The sequence below is a fragment of the Sinohyriopsis cumingii genome, chromosome 10, assembly GCF_028554795.1.
Source record: "Sinohyriopsis cumingii isolate HCF-2022 chromosome 10, ASM2855479v2, whole genome shotgun sequence".
Taxonomy (NCBI): domain Eukaryota; kingdom Metazoa; phylum Mollusca; class Bivalvia; order Unionida; family Unionidae; genus Sinohyriopsis; species Sinohyriopsis cumingii.
The window spans coordinates 78147159-78168165 of record NC_142970.1 but is presented as its reverse complement, the minus strand read 5'-3'; the positions used below and the strand labels follow the sequence as shown (position 1 = coordinate 78168165).

Genomic DNA, 21007 nt, shown 5'->3' with positions numbered 1-21007 from the left:
GTTTGGTTTGGTAGGGTATTTAACGCCAGGTGAGTCAGAGTAAAGTCCCTTGCCCAAGGACATATCATGATAGATGATCCAGTCTGATCTGACAGTGGGATTGAAACCCATGCCCTTTTTGTCTGAAGTGCAGCATGCTAACCACTGAGCTTCCATGGCTGCTTTTGTAAATATTACCAGTATCTCCAGAAATGCAGCAGCAGAGAGGGTGAACAGACCACTTAGGGGAATGGTCACCCTTGTGTTTTACCAAAAAAAATAGTGACCACTCATAGAGGTCAATTACCACGTCTACGATTATTGTTTGTCCCAAACAGAACCGTAGACGCCCCTCTCTGCTGCTATCAATATTGGGAATCATCATCTGAATCATGGGAATCTTCATCTGAATCATCTTCATCTGAATCTTCGGAATTTGTTCTATGTTTCAAGTAATATTCAAGTTCTGATGGTGGTTTTTCTATTTTTGGATTTATGTTCTTTCTGTGTTTATAATATATCATCAAACTTCTGTATCGATCTCCACCGCAATTTTTGCAAATTTGATATAATCCTCTAACGCCGTTGTTACATCCAACACATCTTCGTGGACCAGCATGAGGATTTTTCTTTATAAGATAATTATGTTTCTTGCAATATTCTCCACGGCACCTTTTGTTGCATTTATCTGTTGTTCCTTGACGCAGCCACGCACAGTTGTTCATTATATTAATGATATCTGTTTAATTAAATTTAATTTTATCATCACCCCTGTTACCCAAATATTTTATCAATACCCACACGATATCTTGTTCTTGGATCATGTAAATTTATTGTTATAAATCCATGCGGGGTAGCTTGCGCTCGTGAGAAGAAATTTTTGAATTTAATTATATCCATGTCACCACCACACCAAGTTTGATGAATATTTCGCAACGTGTGTGTGTCTACGCCATTAAACACAACTAAAATGTTGCAGTTGTCTCTGATCACTTTTGGTATTTGTGTATATCGTTGAGTAACATAGATCACGTCTGTATTTTTATGTCTCCCTCGGGAAAATATTCTGGCTGGATTTGATTGTTTATCTAGCATCACATCGTCGTACACAACTAAATTATTAATAAATCCATCTATGGAATCTACGGATGGTGCTTCATCAATATCGGTTATAAACTCTATAACATCAGTATCTTCATCCAGTAATCGCGCGTTTTCATTGAAATCTTTAAGTACATCATAACATCGTTGATCATCAACGGATGGTGCTACTAAATACAACTTATCCCATTTCAACCATCTCATTATCAGATTAAGTAATAATTGCGTCTTACCCGATCCAGATGGTCCTATGATAATCATTCTGATGGAGTTCGGTAGCGCAGGATGATGCTTAACTGGCTCTCGCTGCCGAGTTGCTGAGAAATCAATTATATCCATATATATTATAACATGAATTTATATTGTTTACGCTGTAAAGTTAAAACTCCAACTATTGATTTAGCTACAGTTACAACAAAAAATAAAAAAATAGCGTACGGTGGAAAATGTTCTATATGCTGTAGAAAGAAATTTTCATTTTTACCTAATAAGCGCGGTGGTGATATTGCTAATTTGATGTCAAAGTTTCCAGGTGCTCCATGGGCTAAATACAGCGGAGAAAAACATCTACCGGGATATAATTATTGCGGTCCTGGTACTCGACTCGATATCAGGCTCGATAATCAAGATCAACCAAAACCAGGCGAGGAACCAATAAATGCTATTGATCGAGCTTGTCATGCTCATGATGTAGCTTATAAAAGTAAAAATCTACAAGATAGGCATATTGCAGATGTAAAATTAATTCATTCATTAAATTCTATAAAAAATAAAAATATTAGAGAATCATTAGCTAATTGGTTAGTAAGATCCTCGATGAAAGGTAAATTAGCGATTGGGGCTGGTAATTAATAATGGAATCAATTTATTATTCACCGAGAGGATACTGGAGAGGCAAAGCAGCAATTGGTAAACTTGCTGATGCAGCATCGGTTAAACATTCTACTGCTAAAACGTGGTTATCTAAACAAGCAATATGGCAAATTTATCTACCACGTCCTAAACAAATTCAATACTCGTATTTCGATGTCAGTGTTCCTAATGAAGTTCATCAAGCTGATATTCTGTTTTTACCGCATGATACTGTGCGTGGAAAAACGTACAAGTACGCGCTAACCGTAGTTGATGTTGCAAGTAGATATAAAGAAGCAGAGCCGCTATCAGCGAAAACATCATCTGAAGTAGCTGATGCGTTTGAACGAATTTATCAACGAGGTGGTGGACCACGAGGTGGTCTGCGATGGCCGCAGCTACTACAGGTTGATCCTGGTAAGGAATTTCTTGGTCCAGTATCATCGTTGATGAAACAGCATAATACCAAAATACGACGAGGTCATACTGCAATTCACCGTGATCAAGCAATTGTTGAGCGATTTAATCGAACACTTGCTGAATGGTTATTTGGATATCAATACGCGAGGGAATTTATTCAGGATAAAAGATCTCGTGAATGGGTTGCAAGATTACCAATCGTGATAGCTGCATTAAATAATGAGATCACACGAACAACCAACATGAAACCCATTAGCGCGGTCACAAAAAAAAATATACCAACACAACGGAAAGATGCTGGAAAACAAAAAATATTAGGTGATGTCACAGTCAGATATTTATATGAGCCTGGTGAACTTGAAGGTGGTAGCGCGAGAGCAACTGATCCTATTTGGAGTGTTACCACACACAAAATATCTACCGCGACAAGATCCACTGGAAGAAATGTAGGCGTTTCCAGACCTGCAATCTACAGATTAGATTCAGCTGCTCCTCAACGTGGATTTACACGTGAACAACTACAAATAATTCCCGCGGATACACAACTACCGCCGCGATCACTTCGGTGATTTCGATCACTTAACTAGCGCCAAGGGTGCCAGCGCCTCTACGTCGATTACACTCAAGACAGGTCAGCATGGTATTTTCTCGTGTATGACCGCGACTATTATCTTTTCTATCTACAGTAAATTGTCTTGAATCATTATTCGAATATCGCCATAACATTATACAATTACAACTGGTGCAGTGATTGTTCTGCTGCTGTTTTAACTCAATAATAAATTCAACATCAAGATCAAAGTCACGTTTATTTTTTTTGTCAGATTGTTTGTATCCGATTAATTTTTTTCTTATTATATCATCATCGATGATGTTAAATTTATCAACGATTTCAGGAATTATAATTCTACGTAATTGAGATATATTTCTGACCCTCGATACCGCTAAATAAACTAAATTTGACCACTCGATGCGATCGTCTACAATCCAGACTCGTGTATCAGAAATAGTTAATCCCTGTGACGAGTGGATCGTCATAGCGTATCCCAACACCCATGGAGATTTGTCAGCGCGTAATGCATCTTCGACCACACTGATATCAACGGCGACAATATCATTTAATACGAGAATCTGTTTCCTTGACTCTGTCAAGGGTCCTGGAATATCAACATTAATATTCTGTTTTCGTGTATCTGATGGTCTATAACATAACGGAACGGGTAGTTCTGAATATTGTTCTTTATGTAGTTGAAATAACTGTTGTTGTAAAGCGTCTCTGATTATTTTTCTACTTGCTACGATCAAATCGGTGGGTCTCCATGAGTTCAAAAAATCACTCATTGATGTCTCTGAGATCACTCCACGTAATATTTCACACTGAATTTTGTTTGATTGTAATCTGATTAATTTTTTAAACTCCTTCAAATTTGCATCAAGAGCTCTATGATCATCATCTATTTCTTCGTAATAATCAACGAAATTTTTTAACCAATCATGTGGAGATGGTCCAACAAAGGGCGGCGGTTGACCATGATCGCCACACATTATTATGGCGGTATTTTTCGTCAACAACCAATCAAGAAACATTTTTAATGTATCCAATGAGACCGTGCATATCTCGTCCCAAATAATTATTTTAGGTATATATTTTTCTCCCATCCGTTCAGGAGTCCATGTATCCCCGCGCCACCGAAAGAAACTATGATACGTACACGATTGTACTTGCCGCTGTTTCATCTCACGTGCAAGTCTATGTGTGGGTGTCAGCACGATTATATCTGAATTTCTAAAAACATTAATTGTTCGAGTTGTTTTGCCGCATCCACCAGGTCCATTGAGATATACTGTCTTATATCTGGTTATTGGATCACTCAACGATGGTGCCTTCGACATTTCTGATATTTTATTACCCTCACGATAAACATCTCTCACTGGAACATCTGCTGATTCTGTGTAATTGTGTAATAGTTCCTTTTTTATTCTCCACGAACCCCATCGTTCATCATTACTTGTAAATTTCATAACAGGTTCTAAATATTTACTTGAAATATAAAACGAGTCCGTTGTGACTCTGACTGCGGCCTCAGGAAATCTATTAATCATCGATAATAAATTTATAGAAACATAAGCCAACATGGAAGATCTTAGATGAGTATATTGCGGGGATACGTCATTTATGTAACTAACGATCGTACCTAATTTTGTTCCGTCGGATAAATAAACACTCTCTCGATTTACAAATGTATTTTTCGCCGTTGTATCAGCGATTATAAAATCGTACTCGGCATCATCTAAAATTAATCGTGCGTGATGTCTTTTATAATCATATGCACCACCTTGAGTAAATTTACCTATAATTTTTCTACCGAGATCTTTTGCGGTTTTGAGTTTATTAGGAATATCGTCCTTAAACTCGCTAATAACTTCAGAATCTGACATGGGCAACCAAACTTTGGTCTGTGCATGATATGATATAATTGCCTCACTGACCACCAACGATGTCAGTATCATACAATCTAGCATATATCGCAACAGAACTATAGGTGCCCAACGTTTTTCACAAAAATGTCTACCAAACCAAACATAACAAATCTTGTGAAGATTTTCGTTAAACTCGAACGATTCAATACAGGCGAATCCAGTCAGATCAAAATCAGGTAATGGTCCATTAATTGCCACTCGCGTCATCTCGTTTGTAGGGTGACCAAATCTTTCAAAGTACGTAGAACAATCTCCGTATCCCAGAAAACTTCCTGGATAACATGCAACCATATCAACCGAAATAACATCATTGTAATTGTATTTGGTATTCCATAATCCGCCATGTCCATATTCGACGCAACTTGCGCGTACGTCCTCGAGTAAATCAAATCGTGTTGGTTTCCATGAATTTCGTTCTCTGGCGAAATGAGCCGCAACAGATGGAACGGTAAAACAATTAGTTAGTAATTTGTCAGTATTTTCCACGTGCTTGCACTGTAAAAACGTCGCAAGATTTTTCATCTCGTCATGGAGGGATTCTGTGCGATATATTTCACCGTTCGGTTTGACAAACTGATCAAATTCACCCTCCTCATTACTTTTGAATAACCATACCGATACAGGATCGGTTTTACTTATTTCGTTAATAAAATCAAACATACTCATATCTGCCACAGCCATATCTGCCACAGATAATTCTGTGGGGTAAAATCTAACAGTTCGATCACGTGGAAATATTGTTACTGCGTTAGTCCATGCGTGCGCGTTATGATCGATAATATTTATTGGAGCTCCTTTCGATTTATATTTCGACTGGTACAGTACTTCTCCCGTTATTGTTGCTACGGTTATTGGAAATTTTAATATTTTTCCTAACTCAGCAACATCTTTTATTGTAGCACCGGTATCCCTAACTGAATCAGCCCACGAGTTTATTTTTTCACGCCTTAAATCAGTTAATCCATTTCCACGCATCGCGTTTGTAAAGTGTTCTATTACTCGTTCAGCCACACAATTTAACCTTGACAAGGTCAAGGATGATAATTTCATCGGCGCTAGTTTATCAACGTTAGGTTTTTTGTTTATCTCATAAATTCCATAAATAACCGCTGTTACAGGATATGCTCGTTCATAATACGGTTTATCAATACCAGTCAATAGACCCGGTCTGGAATTTTTACTTAATATGATAGTTTTATTATTGCCAAGGACAGGATCATATTTGTCACGGATAATCCAACTATCTGTTTCTGTTAATACAATAAATTTTACTCTGAATAAATATTTTTGATTGCCCTCGTATTCAGCGATGTAGTTAATGATAGTTGCCGCTCGCTTGTCATTCATTGTGGCGTCCGTGACAGAGTTGACACTGACTTTGTCAGTGTTGCGTATAATCTTGAACGTTGACCATGTATGAGATGCACCATCCGTGTAAAATTCTTTCTTAGCGTCATGAATTTTCGAGATCAAACTTTTATTTTTCGGATCAACCAGATCTCGTACTGGCAAGTCAGAAGATAATCTGTCAAGGTTGAATTTATACTTAACAGGCCTAGTTTGGGATAATCTCTCAAACTCGTTCATATAACTAAAACAAATATTTAAATAAAGAAAATTATATATATATATACAATGTCCCAATGTAGATGGTTGATGATCGGCTCAGTAAATCGATGCAACAAATCCTGTAGAAAGGAATATTGTTGGATGCACTCACAAAACATACGACGAGGAAGTCTAGGACCAATACCATGTCTACGGTGTGGTATTGGAGTGCGAGGAAAAACAGAATTATGTGGAAAGTGCGGCGGAAAACGGTTCAGAGAACTTAAAAGATATTATGACAAAAAAAATAATAGCGGTGAAAACGCTATAAAATCCGTGGAGGATTATATATCAAGATTTCAGACAAACAATGATTTAAACATATAATATTATTATAATGGAGCAAAATATATTTGTCCCACATCCTGTCATAACAAACTATGAATCAAATATTAATGGTATCATCAGAAATTGCAGGTTGAAGAGACCAGTTGGCGTTGTTTCTAATACTGGCTATCTAAGGTTCACAGTTGGAAAGAAAAGATATCATTGTCATCGTTTCATCTACGAGTGTCACAGGGGGTTGATCAATGATGGTCTTGTTATTGATCATATTGACGGGGACACTCAAAACAATAATTTATCCAATTTACAAGCTATCTCTTACAGCGAGAATAATACACGTGGAAATACAGGAAGATGTAAGACAATCGGAAAGAGGGTGGTAATTTCTACAAACATAGAAACCGGTAAAGTAATTATGTTTCAGTCTATGAACGCGGCTGCGACATATTTTGATATTCACCCGCAATCAGTACAAAGAGTGGCAGAAAATATATATAAAACAGCTCTCTCGAAAAAATATAAACAGAAAATCACATTTCAGTATCAATAACTATCATCACCACATTATTAACTATCATCACCACATTATTAACTATCATCACCACATTGAATTAATTTTTTTTAATTTATGTCACAGAGGTCCTCCATACACTACTGAATTTTTGATTTAAGGGGAGATTACTTTGTAATATATAGTTTTCTTCGTAGATGGTTGGTTTTTTATGATTGTAATTAGTCAGTTTAACTAATTACATCGTATAGTGCCGAACGAACAGACTCATAAGTATTATTTATGGTTTTTAAATATTTTCCCATCATACAACACATGATAATATTATTGATCCGTAGGAAGCTGTGTGTGAAACAGAAATCGTTACTCATTGTAATTGACCTGCAGTTGTGTGTTCACTGAACTTACAATTCTGGAAAGTTCCTTGACTGGTGCATTAATGCCACTATATTATTGATTTTCGGTCTGCTACAAATACAGAAACTGTTATTATCCAGAAACCGCTACAAATACAGAAACTGTTAAATACAGAAACCGTTATAAATGCAGAAACTGTTATTATCCAGAAACCGCTACAAATACAGAAACTGTTAAATACAGAAACTGTTATTATTCAGAAACTGTTATTATCCAGAAACCGCTACAAATACAGAAACTATTATTCAGAAACCGTTATAAATGCAGAAACTGTTAAATACAGAAACTATTATTCAGAAACTGTTATAAATGCAGAAACTGTTATAAATACAGAAACCGCTACAAATACAGAAACTGTTAAATACAGAAACTGTTATGATTCAGAAACCGCTGTTTACTGTAAATATTGGTTCCTCAGCTATATATTAACTTCCGAAACATATGTTCGTAACAATGTTTGATAGCTCGATCAGTATGGTATTGGACTGTGGCGCTCGCGGTCCAGGATCAAACCCCCATGGCTGACAATTTGTCGGTGGTGCGCATAATTGCGATTTTTATAATAGTGGGGGGAACCGCAAGAACCCCTCCGCTCAGCAAATTCACAACCACAATATTGACTGGTTGTTGATACCTATTTTTCGTATCACCCACTGGATTAATTATTATGGGTGTGATTTTGCTGAGCGTACCTTAATTAAGTTATATGTTTGTGCTGTCCCAGAAACATCCCGACGAACTCGAAGGGGGTCTGGGATATTTTTTTTTTATTTTAAAGATTTATATATATATTATATAATGAACCATGAAAATATCAATGATGTAATTGTCGCTATTAAAAAATTAAAAAAAGATGGAATTAATATATCTGATGAACTTAATCCTGAAAAAATAGTTTCTGACTTTGAGATTTTACAAGAACGTAAAACCATGGGGACACACACACTATCATCTGAATACAGGCTCATGAAACGGATTCAATCGGCAATGTTTCAGTCGCTAGCTACCGTAGAAGATGATCATGTGAAGGAGTTCGTTCCTCTTTCTACCGCCGTAGAAAGAATTAAGTCGTTATTATCCCACGAGTATGAGGCAAAGAAAACGATTAGTACTCGCATAAGACAATTAAGAAAAATAATGTCAGATCGTGAAACGATCCAAGGTAACTTCGTTACTGATGAAACGATCCAAGGTAACTTCGTTGGTGAAACGATCCAAGGTAACCTCGTTACTGGTGATAATGAAAATGAAAGTTTTGGTAACTGGGGTCCAAATCAACGCTGACCACGTGTATTGATAGTCAAAATCAAGAAAGTTCTAACCTTGTCAAATTTGTTCCTAATAAATTTTATTTATTATAAATTTTATTTATTATAAATTTTATTTTTACTGAGGATTTATTTTTTTTTACTAAAATCAAGAAAATGCACAAATTACTTGATTCTGACGGGGTAGTTGGTAGTCAAAATCAAAGAAAAATGCACAAATTACTTGATTTCTGACGGGGTAGTTGGTAGTCAAAATCAGGAAAATTGAGCAATTTCGTTATATTTTAGTAAAAAAAAAAAAAAAAAATCTCAGTAAAAATAATATTATTAATAAATAAAATTAATTTATAATAAATAAAATTTGTTAGGAACAATTTGACAAGGTTAGAACTTTCTTGATTTTGACGGGGTAGTTGGTAGTCAAAATCAAGTAGTTCATGCATTTTTATGTTTCTGAGGGGGTAGTTGGTAGTCAAAATCAAGTAGTTCGTGCATTTTTATGTTTCTGAGGGGGTAGTTGGTAGTCAAAATCAAGTAATTTGTAAAATCAGGAAAATTAATAAATATTATTTTTTTTTGTGATAGAAATTTTAATTTTACTTTCATCGACTAGCTTTTTTAGTTGCCTGGGCCGATTAATTTGTACCAAACACAAATTTGTGCCAGTAATAATAAAATATTTTTTTAAGTTGATCGAATTTGATTCTGATCTCCGTTACAAATGTTCTTCTAACTGTTAAGAAATCCTCGTGTGTAAAAACCCTCCTCCACATGAAGATCTACGATAAAGTCTTACGACGGAAGTCTTTACGACTTTACATACAGATTTATCACAAGCTCTTCTTCACGTATGTCAATCAAGCGATTAAGGTGGTCTGTGAGTTTAAAATTGATTCGTGTTAACATATTATTGTGACACCGCAAATACACGGGATTAGTTGGTTCTTGCACGATTAAATTTCCAGGAGGAACTTGTGGTGTGAACGTGTACAGGATGTATCCTTGTTGAGCCTGATTTGATCTTCCGAGATCTATTTGATAGCTGCCATCGATTACGTCACAAACCAGATTGACCGCGACCGTCGGTGTTATATTAATGATTCGCGGGGATACGTGTCTTCCTCCGCCATGTGGATCATTATCATGTCTAAGAACAGTTGGAGGTGGAATTAATTTTCTCCATGCATCGAGTAGTTTAGAAAAAAACTCGTCGATGACATCATTGATAGATTTTCTCAACTCGGTTACACTATACCCGGGAAATTTATAATTTGGTACATCGGCTTCTGTTAATTTATATTTTTCTAACCATTTATATGCATCAGAATTTTCAGGTGATTCCAAAATAATAAGCATCTCCTGAACTATTCGGTTATTAATATATTCCATATCTGATATAAGCTGATTTAATATTTCCACACGCGTGATGATTTTTTCACGCGATAACGCTGATATGTCAAAAATATGTTCGTTAAAATATTGATTCAGTTGATCTAGTTGTTTTTTACACTCTTGATTGATTTCCTGAAAATATCTAATAATCGTTTCTCGATGAAAACCCCAATGAGGTCCTGTTTCTCCCGGATTATAAAAAAACCATGCCTCAACTCCACTGAAGAAGACAAAATTGTGAAGCATTGATGTATTTTTTATAACACGTAGGTGTTCCCCGTATGATGGATTAATTTCATGATATGATTGTCTATCCGTGACATAATCAGACTTTTTCGGTTCTGGTGGTATCGGTGTTATCGGTGGTGATATTTCAGGCCATCCTAGCACGGATCTGATTGAAGATTGATAAATATCAACGGCATAATCAGGCGAGTTTATTTCAACCGTCGAGGACAACGTCGGCTCGTGAACGTTTATTGATATTTTTGATTCCTTTCCCGTTATTGATTTTATTCTACGCGCAAATTCCTCACCGATTTCTTCAATCTGGTAACTGCCGGTTGGTATTCCAACAACAACCCAGTCAGGTGTTCCATCGGGTTTGTTGTTGTTAGTAAATACAAGCGAATTATTTGCTGGTGTACCATTAAATGATTTTGATCTGATATTTGGCCAGCTGTAATATACTCGTAATTGTGCTAGTGCTATTTCTTTTACTGGAATTGCAATAGGAAAATTAACACTAAATTCAGGATTAGTTGAACTTACCGAGATCATCGTTATCTTTGGCGGAGTTGTGTTGGTCACGATCTGCTGGAGTAATTCTGTCATTATTGATACTTGTATCTTTAATACCTTCATCGTATATTTTGGTCATCATTGAAAATTCGAAATCAGATATAATTCCATCACTGAGACTCGCTGATAACAACGAGGATAATTTCGAGTATGCTACCGTCGCTGTATGTAATTTTATTTTGTAATCGGATAATTTTTCGTTCGTACAATTACATATTTTTTTTGTGATGATGCCAAGCACACCTGCAATAGTTGTTGCTGCTGAAATACAAACAGTTACAACTACTGGTGCCATCGTTGTCAACGCTGATAATATTACACCGGTTCCAGCAACAACAGCGGATACTGAATAAACAATCACATCAACGATAACCAATCGTCGTCGATATTTTTTTACTTTTACTGTATATTGATCAACTTGATCTTTTAGCGCAGCCTGCCATTCACGCGCTTGATTGTATCTGTATTGCGCACCGTCCATATATATTTTTATGCCGTAACCAATTGAGGTGTTTCAGCTACAAATTCCAAACACCACCAGAAGGATGTTGCGGTTAATTTCTTATCATCTGCTTCCAGAATAAATATTTCTTCGGTTCCGATATTTAATACAACAGATACAACCCCGGAAAACCTGTCTGTGGAATGACGCCATGGAAACGTTGTAAATATTTCAAACTTAGCGGCGGAAAACACAGATAACCTGTACACGCCAGTGACTGTTGCGGTATATTTGATAGTATTATTTTGCTGCGACCATGTTGCAAATCCCGATGATACCGTGCATACGATGTTTGTGATATGCCCGGGAGTTATTGCAGCTGGAATTTTAATCAGATTGGTTTTACTGATAATCTCAGGAATTCCCGTTACGATGTCTAGTTGTGTTCGTTTGATCGTGTCTAGGTTATTTTTGATATCAACGAGTTTCATGTCAATGACGGAAGGAGTTCCAAAGAACTTACTCATGGCATCATCGGTCTTTTGAAAATTTCTTCGAAGCCTTAAAAAGCCGGTTACGTGAACATCATATTCGGCCCGTAACGTGGATAATTTACCGTCTACGGTGCCATAGTTGACATCAACGTATTTTTTTGTTGCTGCGTCTTCGTCAGATGTTGGATCTCTTAAAACTATTATTTTATTTCCGTTCATGCTGAGTTCACCCATCATTGTGTCACCGGTGTTTTTCATACGATTAGCAACACTTTTTGCAATTTCATCTCTGATGGTTTTAAGTGACATACTTGAATCTCTGATTTTGCCGCTCTCAGTAAACACGGGAATATTATCTGTAACTGCACCAAGTACTCGCCGGACTATATCATTCCATTTGATATTGCTGGTTTTTAGTTTACCATATCGATCTTGAAAAATAACAACTTCATCTGGGTCAACTCCAGCAAGGTTCATAATATCAGCGAGGTCATCTTTAGTCGCATACTTTGACAGATCAACGTCGGATTTTATTTTCTTAACGCGTGAAGATCTTCCGTAAATATCAACCATTATAATAAGATCCGTTGTTTAAAATGCTTTACGCGCAACATATCGGTTGCTTGTATAATTGTGCACGACTTTATGTGGTGGCCTGGATGATTTTGATATAGCGTCAAGTACATTAATTACTTCACGGCCGCATATTGGCGGATCTGTCGTTGTTTGTGTTGGTAGCATTGAATACCAAACTTTGGAACCTCTGGTTGTTGCGTGGAGTGGTGCGACATACTTGATAAATTCAACAGGTGGAGCTAACCCGTACGAATCAAAATAAACAATTCCACGCGGATCAACCGCGTATGATACCCAATGAGTACCAGGTCCGGAACGTTTGTCAAGATTAATAATACCTGTTTCTAGTTTGTTTGGTTGTTTCGGTAATTGATCTCGCATAAAAACACCTCTAAAGGCGGATATTTTTAATTTTTTAGCAGCATCAAGTAAATCAAAATTTGATGATGGAACGTTTAACGAAATGATCCCGGAAGCCTTAGGCCTCTCCCCCAACGAGATCCTGGCAATCTTAGGCCGCGTCCCTTTTTTTTGTACCCCTGCCCTGTTGCTTTCTTTAGTGCCATTCCAGCTGCTGTTCCAACAGCACCTAACGCGGCCGCTTTTGCTATGGCTGGAGCAGCCGCAGCTAGAAATGCCGGAATGGCCGCAAATAGTGGGAATATACCACCCGTTTTAACCATGTCTTTGATGGCGCTCGGGGAGAGATGGAATTGAACTCCAGTTTTTGATTCTAGGGCTTTATTGAAATGTTTAATCTGATTATTTGTCAGCGATAATTTGTTTGGACCACCACTAATATGATCTCGTTTCAGTGATATTTTAGTTCCGCATTTGTTGGCGGTTTTTGATTGAAGCTTTTTTACCTGACCCGGGGTCAGAGTAACATTGACATGACTATACGACATTTTTATATAAAATATATTTTTCTAAATAGCACGATTAAAGATTTTCCACCGGTGCATCAACAACCCTCATTCGACCACTGCCACCTTCAAGTAACATGGCCTTGTCGCTAAGTATGACCGCGATCGCTTTGTAGGTGCCGCGAACAACTGGTGGACCAGCTATATCAGGAGGAGGGTTAGTAACATGAGCTCGAAAGTGTATATCAACAACAGATTGTTTGGATAAATCAAGATGTTCTAGTGAAAAATAATAAATCGGATATAGACCTGTAAAATCTAGTTGTGATATTTGCAAGCCGGTATCTATATTTTGATCACGTCCCATGAATGACATTAAACGATGATATGCGCGCGCTACATGATTTTGAACAAAATTTAGTTGTATATTTTCTGTTGGTTCTTGATGTCCATTTATCCGTAAAGAAACTTCATTAACTCCAAGGTTATCAAATATCATATGTGAACGTTGTTGATTATTCGTCCGAGCATTATCTTGTAGTGCAATAAAAATATGTCGTGGTGCAGAAACACCCTGTTGTGATGCTATATGCCATGTAAATAAACCATTAATACTGCTTTGAGCAGCATCTGTGGTTACTGTTAACCATGATAGCAATGATTTACCGCCTTGATCCATAAAAGATAGTAATTTTTGTTCCTCAGTAATAGATGGAGTCATTACTGGCATCCACAATGAAAGTTTTGATATATTTACTTTACCAGCATCAGCAACACCAGCACCTCGCCAGATTGCATCATTATCATTACCTTTTCTTACGAGCACAATTGTGTGTTTAGCTCCAAAGATGACTTTTCTAACATTTCTGCAAAATCCAAAGATGTGTGATAATGGAATTGCACACGAAAAATTTCTATCATCTCCCGACAGCGCTGATCGGCGTGTTGCAAATCCTAAGTTGAAAGTCGTGGCAATATTTTTTATGATTTCAAATTCAGCAGCTGGTCTACCTTCACGGTCTGGGTTGGCACCTTCTAACTGATTAGCAACAGAAGTATCCCGTGGTGTGAGTAACTTGATATACTGATTATGGTTGGCGTTGTCGGTGATATCTTTAGCGAACATCATTGTTGGACCAGTTGATCTTGTAAAGTCGTCAGAATATCTCGCCAGACCAATTATTGTTGTAGCAACATCAACATCCTTCTGAATTGATTCAATATTTTTTCCATCAATCATGTATGTGGCGCTATCAAACAGTGCCATAATTCCGTTGTTGACAAAACCAACACGCAGATCGGCACCATATGCCGTATCATCCCCCTTTACAAGTGTACCTTCTACTTCAATAAACGCTTCAGCGGGCAAGAAATATCTACTAGTATCATGAACCTGTAATTCGATTCTCCCCGGATGATTTGGTTGTCTTGCGTCATAAGAATAAAACTGATAATCACGTACTGACTCGTACTTAAGGACAGGTGCCTCCATATCAAATGCTGGGTCTGATTCGCGCCTGAACATTTTATTATAGTTACCATTTTTCCAAATGATAATCATCGTCGACGAAGACCACTTCCTGCTATTAAATTTGCTGTTATATTTTTTTCTGCTTCTTCAGATATCGCCGCTAGTTTTTGATTTGCAGCCTGATTTATTATTTTACTTACGTCTGAGGGCATCACCTCAGTACTTGCCAGTTTCACCGGTGGTTGTTGTTTTCGTCGCAATAATCGTGATAATCTTTCTTTGATCGCCGAGAACGCCTTACCAGCAACATTGACAATTGCACCAGGAGCTTTATCACGAACAATATCAATAGCCTTCATCGATAATTGTTTTGCGACGAGTGCTACTTTTGGAGCTATCCTCGTGAATAATCCTCGAATGACATCACCAAGTCCATTTCCGTAAATTGCTTCATAGATTGGTAATCGTGAGTTTACCGCTCTAACCTGTGTGGGTTTGCGATGATTATCATGCACAATCATCTTATTTTATTTACCATTTATCTAACAACTAGTCATCAACGAGCTCATCAATAAGTTCTCGGTAAACGCCAATATCCATGATACCACCTTGAAATAGTCGCCGACAAATATCAGCTGCTTCATTGGTTATTTCTGGTGAATTATTTCCAGCTCGTTTTCCTCCTATGAGAACTTCTAACCGTGACACGTCATTGATGATATTATCAGGACAAATAAAATTATTTCCCAGACCACTGCCAGTAGCTCCTTCTTCTTCTGATTTCTTAAATAGTCTTAAGGGTGATATTTTCTTAAATAGTCTTGAGGGTGATACTTCTTCTTCTTCCTCACTTATTGTTCTGAGAGATTTTGGTTCTTTTTGTGCAAGATACATTTCTATTTTTCTGCGATAATCATTATATACCTTATCACTAGAGTAAACTCTATCTTTATTGTAATATATACGATATATCCATTTATACCAGATTTCAGGATCACTAATACGAGCGGAACTATGTTCAGGTCTTAAAAGTTCTTCTTTTTTATTAAAACTTTCTACTGCAAGTTTTGATAACGTATTAATATCCTCAATTTCTTTTATGAACTTGATACCCGCACTAGTAAATTTATTGCTCAGCATAATCATTTTCCCTTCTTCTGATTTTGTTGATTCACGATCTTTCATATCACCTATCTCAGCACGAAGTTGTCCAATTTCTTCAAGTATTTCCTCACCAACAGGTGGAGGCTGAGCCGTAGCTATTTTCCCAGCTATGCCAGTTGGAAGGTCTCGTAAAATCTCCCTTGTCTGTTTAGTTCTTCTTGCTATTTTTTTTGATACCGGAAGAAGATCTTCTTTGATGACAGTTGTAACTTGTTCAGTAGCTGCAGTGACGGGCTTAAACAGTTTTTTAGTGTCTTCTTCAAACTCAACTTTTGATTCTTGCTGCGCTTGCAGATTTTTTCTAAATGAGTCTTTGACAGGAAGAAATTTTTTAATTGCTTCTAATCGTTCTCGAGCTGTTCTTGCAGTATGAGATTCTGGATGTATCATTTATTATAACATGATAATTTAATTAATATCAGCAAAAGAGGAATACAGAAGTTTGATGATATATTATAAACACAGAAAGAACATAAATCCAAAAATAGAAAAACCACCATCAGAACTTGAATATTACTTGAAACATAGAACAAATTCCGAAGATTCAGATGAAGATGATTCAGATGAAGATTCCCATGATTCAGATGATGATTCCCAATATTGATAGCAGCAGAGAGGGGCGTCTACGGTTCTGTTTGGGACAAACAATAATCGTAGACGTGGTAATTGACCTCTATGAGTGGTCACTATTTTTTTTGGTAAAACACAAGGGTGACCATTCCCCTAAGTGGTCTGTTCACCCTCTCTGCTGCTAATGCTGGGGATCGGATGAAATCGAATGATCAGTAATTAGTTCCTCATAACCAATTAATGAATAATTAATAAGTTATTAATTTGTTGTGTCTTGCAAAAGCAGTGGTGATTCAGAAAAAATTATCACAATTAATAACAAAAATTTTAATAGAGTATAGAAAGTAATCAATCATCAGAACTGCACTGCCGTTAAGGATATCGCATGAACTGCTATATGTATTTGATAATATGGCCATGTTTGTAAATAAACCACATTTAAAAACTTGCTAATAGTGAGTGCTGTTTGGAAGGTCTCAAGTTTAAAATTCATTCCCACTTCAAGCTTACTTAATTTTTGTCAGTCCATCAAAACTTTTGAGCCAGATGTGGTTGATACAGTACTTGGTAAAAGTATCATATATACTTACTTGCAGGTTGAGTCCAATGGTAAACTGCGCCAACCTATTATCTGCCCCTGCTTAATGCACTGGCAGATCTGAGTCTATGCTGTCTGTTATGATAATCAGTAAAACCAACAGCATTGACCCTAATCTGCCAGTGCATTATGCATCTTGACATGTTTGTTAACAGAATTGGAGAAAAAAAACACGATTATGTTATCTTTTTGTTACAATTAAAATAATGTCTAATTTTTTTAACACAGTTTTTAATTTTAGGACTTTGACATTTTTGGCTCTGTAACTTTAAGCCATTTGAGATGAAGATCACAGGTTCAAACCCTGGCCAAGTCATACCAAAGACTCATAAAAATTGTACTAACAGCTGCCTCACTAGGCACTCAGCATTAAGAGGTTAGTGTTAGAACTGGTCAGCCTGGTGTCAAGAAAATGAGACTGGATGGGACATCATGCTACATGTCTGCATCATGATGCCCCTGTGCTAAACATCACTATAAATTGCCACACTGCAGACATCGTAGCAATATGACTGAAAAATTGTTAAAGCTACATTTAAAATCCAAATCACACACACACACTTAGTTTTAGTCCAACTTTACTTTTGGCTCAGTAGCTTTAGAGCCATTTGAGATGAAAGTATGTAACTTTGTACACATATACATCACTGCTAGAATGTATTCATTTGCCACATTGGGGTTTATTTTAAAGGTTTGGGCTCAATATTTTTAAGTTTTCCATCTTACTTTCCCTTCAACTCTTTAATCTGAGAATTGTTTGAAATTAAGGAATGAAACTTGATACAGCTTTTGTCATATCATGGACCACCTTGGGGTTCTTGTCTTCATGGTAAAAGTCACAAGTCAATATGATGAGTTTCATTTACATTTACCCTTCTGCTTTCTAACTTAAAATTTGTTTAAGTTTTTGTGTGAAGCATGGTTTACATGTATATTGTCACTGGAAGATATGTTGCACTATACCTTTTGTGGCCTTATCCTCAAGGTCAAGGTCAGAGGTCAATATTGTAAAGTTTTCTTTGTTTCTGATTTATACCATAAAAGCTGTTGTAGGTACAGGGATGAATCATGGTAAACTTGTGTTTCTCTGCTTGATGGTATCTACTGTATCACACACCTCAGGATGTTATCTTTAAAGTCAAGGCCAATTCATGTACTTCTTGGCAAAAGGTATTTTGGGGAATGTAGTTTCCTTATAGAATTTTAACAAAAATGTTATGCTTGCCTCCAGAATTTGTTAATTGTTTTAGGCAGCAGGATTTTTCTAGCACTTCAGTGATCTATAGTAAAGCAAGACAGACACTATGGCATGGATGAAACTCGGTTTGTAGGTATCACTTTTTTGGGAGCAACACTATAACATCATTACAAAAATTAAAATCCTTTACTCCAGTCTTGAGGTGAAGTTTTTGAAAATAAGTTCCAGTGGTGATTAAGGTTACTATGACTTAATTATATTTTCTGCACAATAATGTAAGTTCTCCTCCATGTACATCAGGGGTCTGAAACACAGCCCACCAAGCCGTATCCTGTGGCCCACAAAGCGATTGGTGTCACAAAGTGTCATGAGAGATAACAAAGGTGGTGTGGCCCTTGGGCCATCAAAAATGCCCTCATGCAGCTCTCAGGGTGGTTTGAGTCTGAGACCTCTGATCTACATCAAAGGTCAATGTCACTATTAATGAAAGATTAAAAATGATTTCCACTCATTAACTTGAGTTCCTACTCATCTTCAGTTACCATACTTTGTGGATTGCATGTACTTATGGTAAGGAATAATCCTATTGACCTTCAGTTCAAAGGTCAGTCAGTGTGACAGAATGAAGAAAAATGGTTTCCATGCAATATTAATAGTTCTACATCACATACCTGGACCAAGCTTTGTTCATGGCTTGCACTTGGGTTAAGGAAGAAATCTATTGATTTTTACTTACAAAGGTCAACGTCATTACAGCTGAAAAAATTCTTTTTGTTATTGTTTTTGGGTTTCATGTCATTTTTTCAGTGCACATGATAGGCTGGATATTCATGGCAGCAAGTATAACTAGAGGAGAAAGAGAACTATGAAAACCCCCAGTAAGAGCCACTGTTGGCAAGCTATCTCACATACCCACATTGCCAAGCACAAAACACAAACCCACAAAGACAAATTATGTCTGCATCATAACATTATCTCAGCATTATACACACCAGTGGATGAGTTATACTAAAACTAATGATTTTCCTGTCAAAGTTTAAATGGTCAGGGTTACTGTAGCTGAAGGATGAAAAGTTGTTTGTGCACACCAATTTCAGTTAACTGCAAAGATTGCTATTAAACATGAGGTACTTTTGGTACTCTGTACCTTTTGTTTCATGGTTTATGTACAATTTTGGCTGAGGATTTTGGCAAGGTCCTGAATTTGCCCTTTTTTTGCATACTATCATTTGCAAGGCACTCTGTAGCCATAATTATGTTGATCTCCAATTAAACAGCATACATACATACATACATACATAGTAGGACTTTCAGGTGAGTGATTTCATTCTGCAAAACCCTTGTCCTTTATAATTCATTTTTTTCATGAATGTCATTCTTTCTTGCAGCTAGAAACCCTCCGCCAATTTGTTTTGATGTGCCATACTTGGAAAAGCTTGCTAGTTTGTGTGTGCAGTTCTACAACCTCTCCATTTCGGATACAAGCCTGTCAGGCTGTGTGAAGATTGAGGCTAGACTGGAATACATTCTTGTCAAGGACTTTGATATTGGTTGTTTTAAGATTCCACCTGGTCAGAAGTCACCAGGAAATCTGTACTTCATAAAGAAGAATAGCAACAAAAGGGGACAACTCAACAGATTTGTGAAAATGAAGCCAGTTAAATACATATGATGTGCCTCATTTCAATTGATTTTGTCATCAGATCATTTTTGATTTGCCTTTACTGACATTCCTTATATATTTGAGTTCTTATTTTAATTTTAAAATAAATAGAAATGTACACGCCATTCTGAAAAAGTAGCATAATCAAAGGGAGACAACTCTGAGGAATCGAGTCTTGTTTAACTTAATAAGGAAACAAAAAATTATTTTTGAATAATATTATACTTTTCTGTGTTTTATTCTTTTTAGCAGAAAATTATGGTTAAATTTTGCTTCATTCAGAATCATTGGATGATTTGTAAGCAACGAAATTTCTTTAGACCTAGTGGTCTTATTCTTGCCTATGGTTAGACAGTTCTGCAGTTAAGCAATACGGATAATAATGCATGTATAAACATGTCTGCATTTTAATGTTGTTTTTGTTGTGTTTTACAATTTTGGCCATAGACTATAAAAGTTTATGGGATGACCTGTTGTATGTTGTCCTTTGTCCAGCTGTCCATTGGCACAAAATTTTTATCACTACTCCTCCTAAATGACAGAGGATTGCCATGGAAATTTACAAACATATTCATCCTAGGTCTAGTTAGTCCTAAATAAAACTGATGCCACTCAGACATTGAATATATATGCCACTTCAGCCATCTTGAAAATCATTGTTGTTACTTCTTCTGATTGTATGGTCTTATCAACATGGAGTTTTCACCAAAATACTTCATTTGATGTCTAGTTGGTCCTAATTGAAAATGGTGCTGATCTGATGTCCAATATGGCCACCAGGCCAGCAATCTTGAAAATCTTGCTGTTGCTACTCTTCCTGAAAGGACACAGGGTTTCATCACAATACTTC

General features: G+C 36.7%; 1 protein-coding gene across 1 annotated transcript in view; it reads left to right on the top strand.

Moving 5' to 3' along the window:
- LOC149790439 (uncharacterized) overlaps positions 1 to 20568 on the top strand; it is a 56390-nt gene extending 35822 nt beyond the window's left edge. The window contains exon 4 of the mRNA XM_089972492.1: positions 19883 to 20568. Within this exon, the coding sequence (XP_089828618.1) occupies positions 19883 to 20166 (284 nt within the window). The 3' untranslated portion in view covers positions 20167 to 20568. The remainder of the gene's footprint in view (positions 1 to 19882) is intronic.
- Positions 20569 to 21007: the final 439 nt, after the last annotated feature.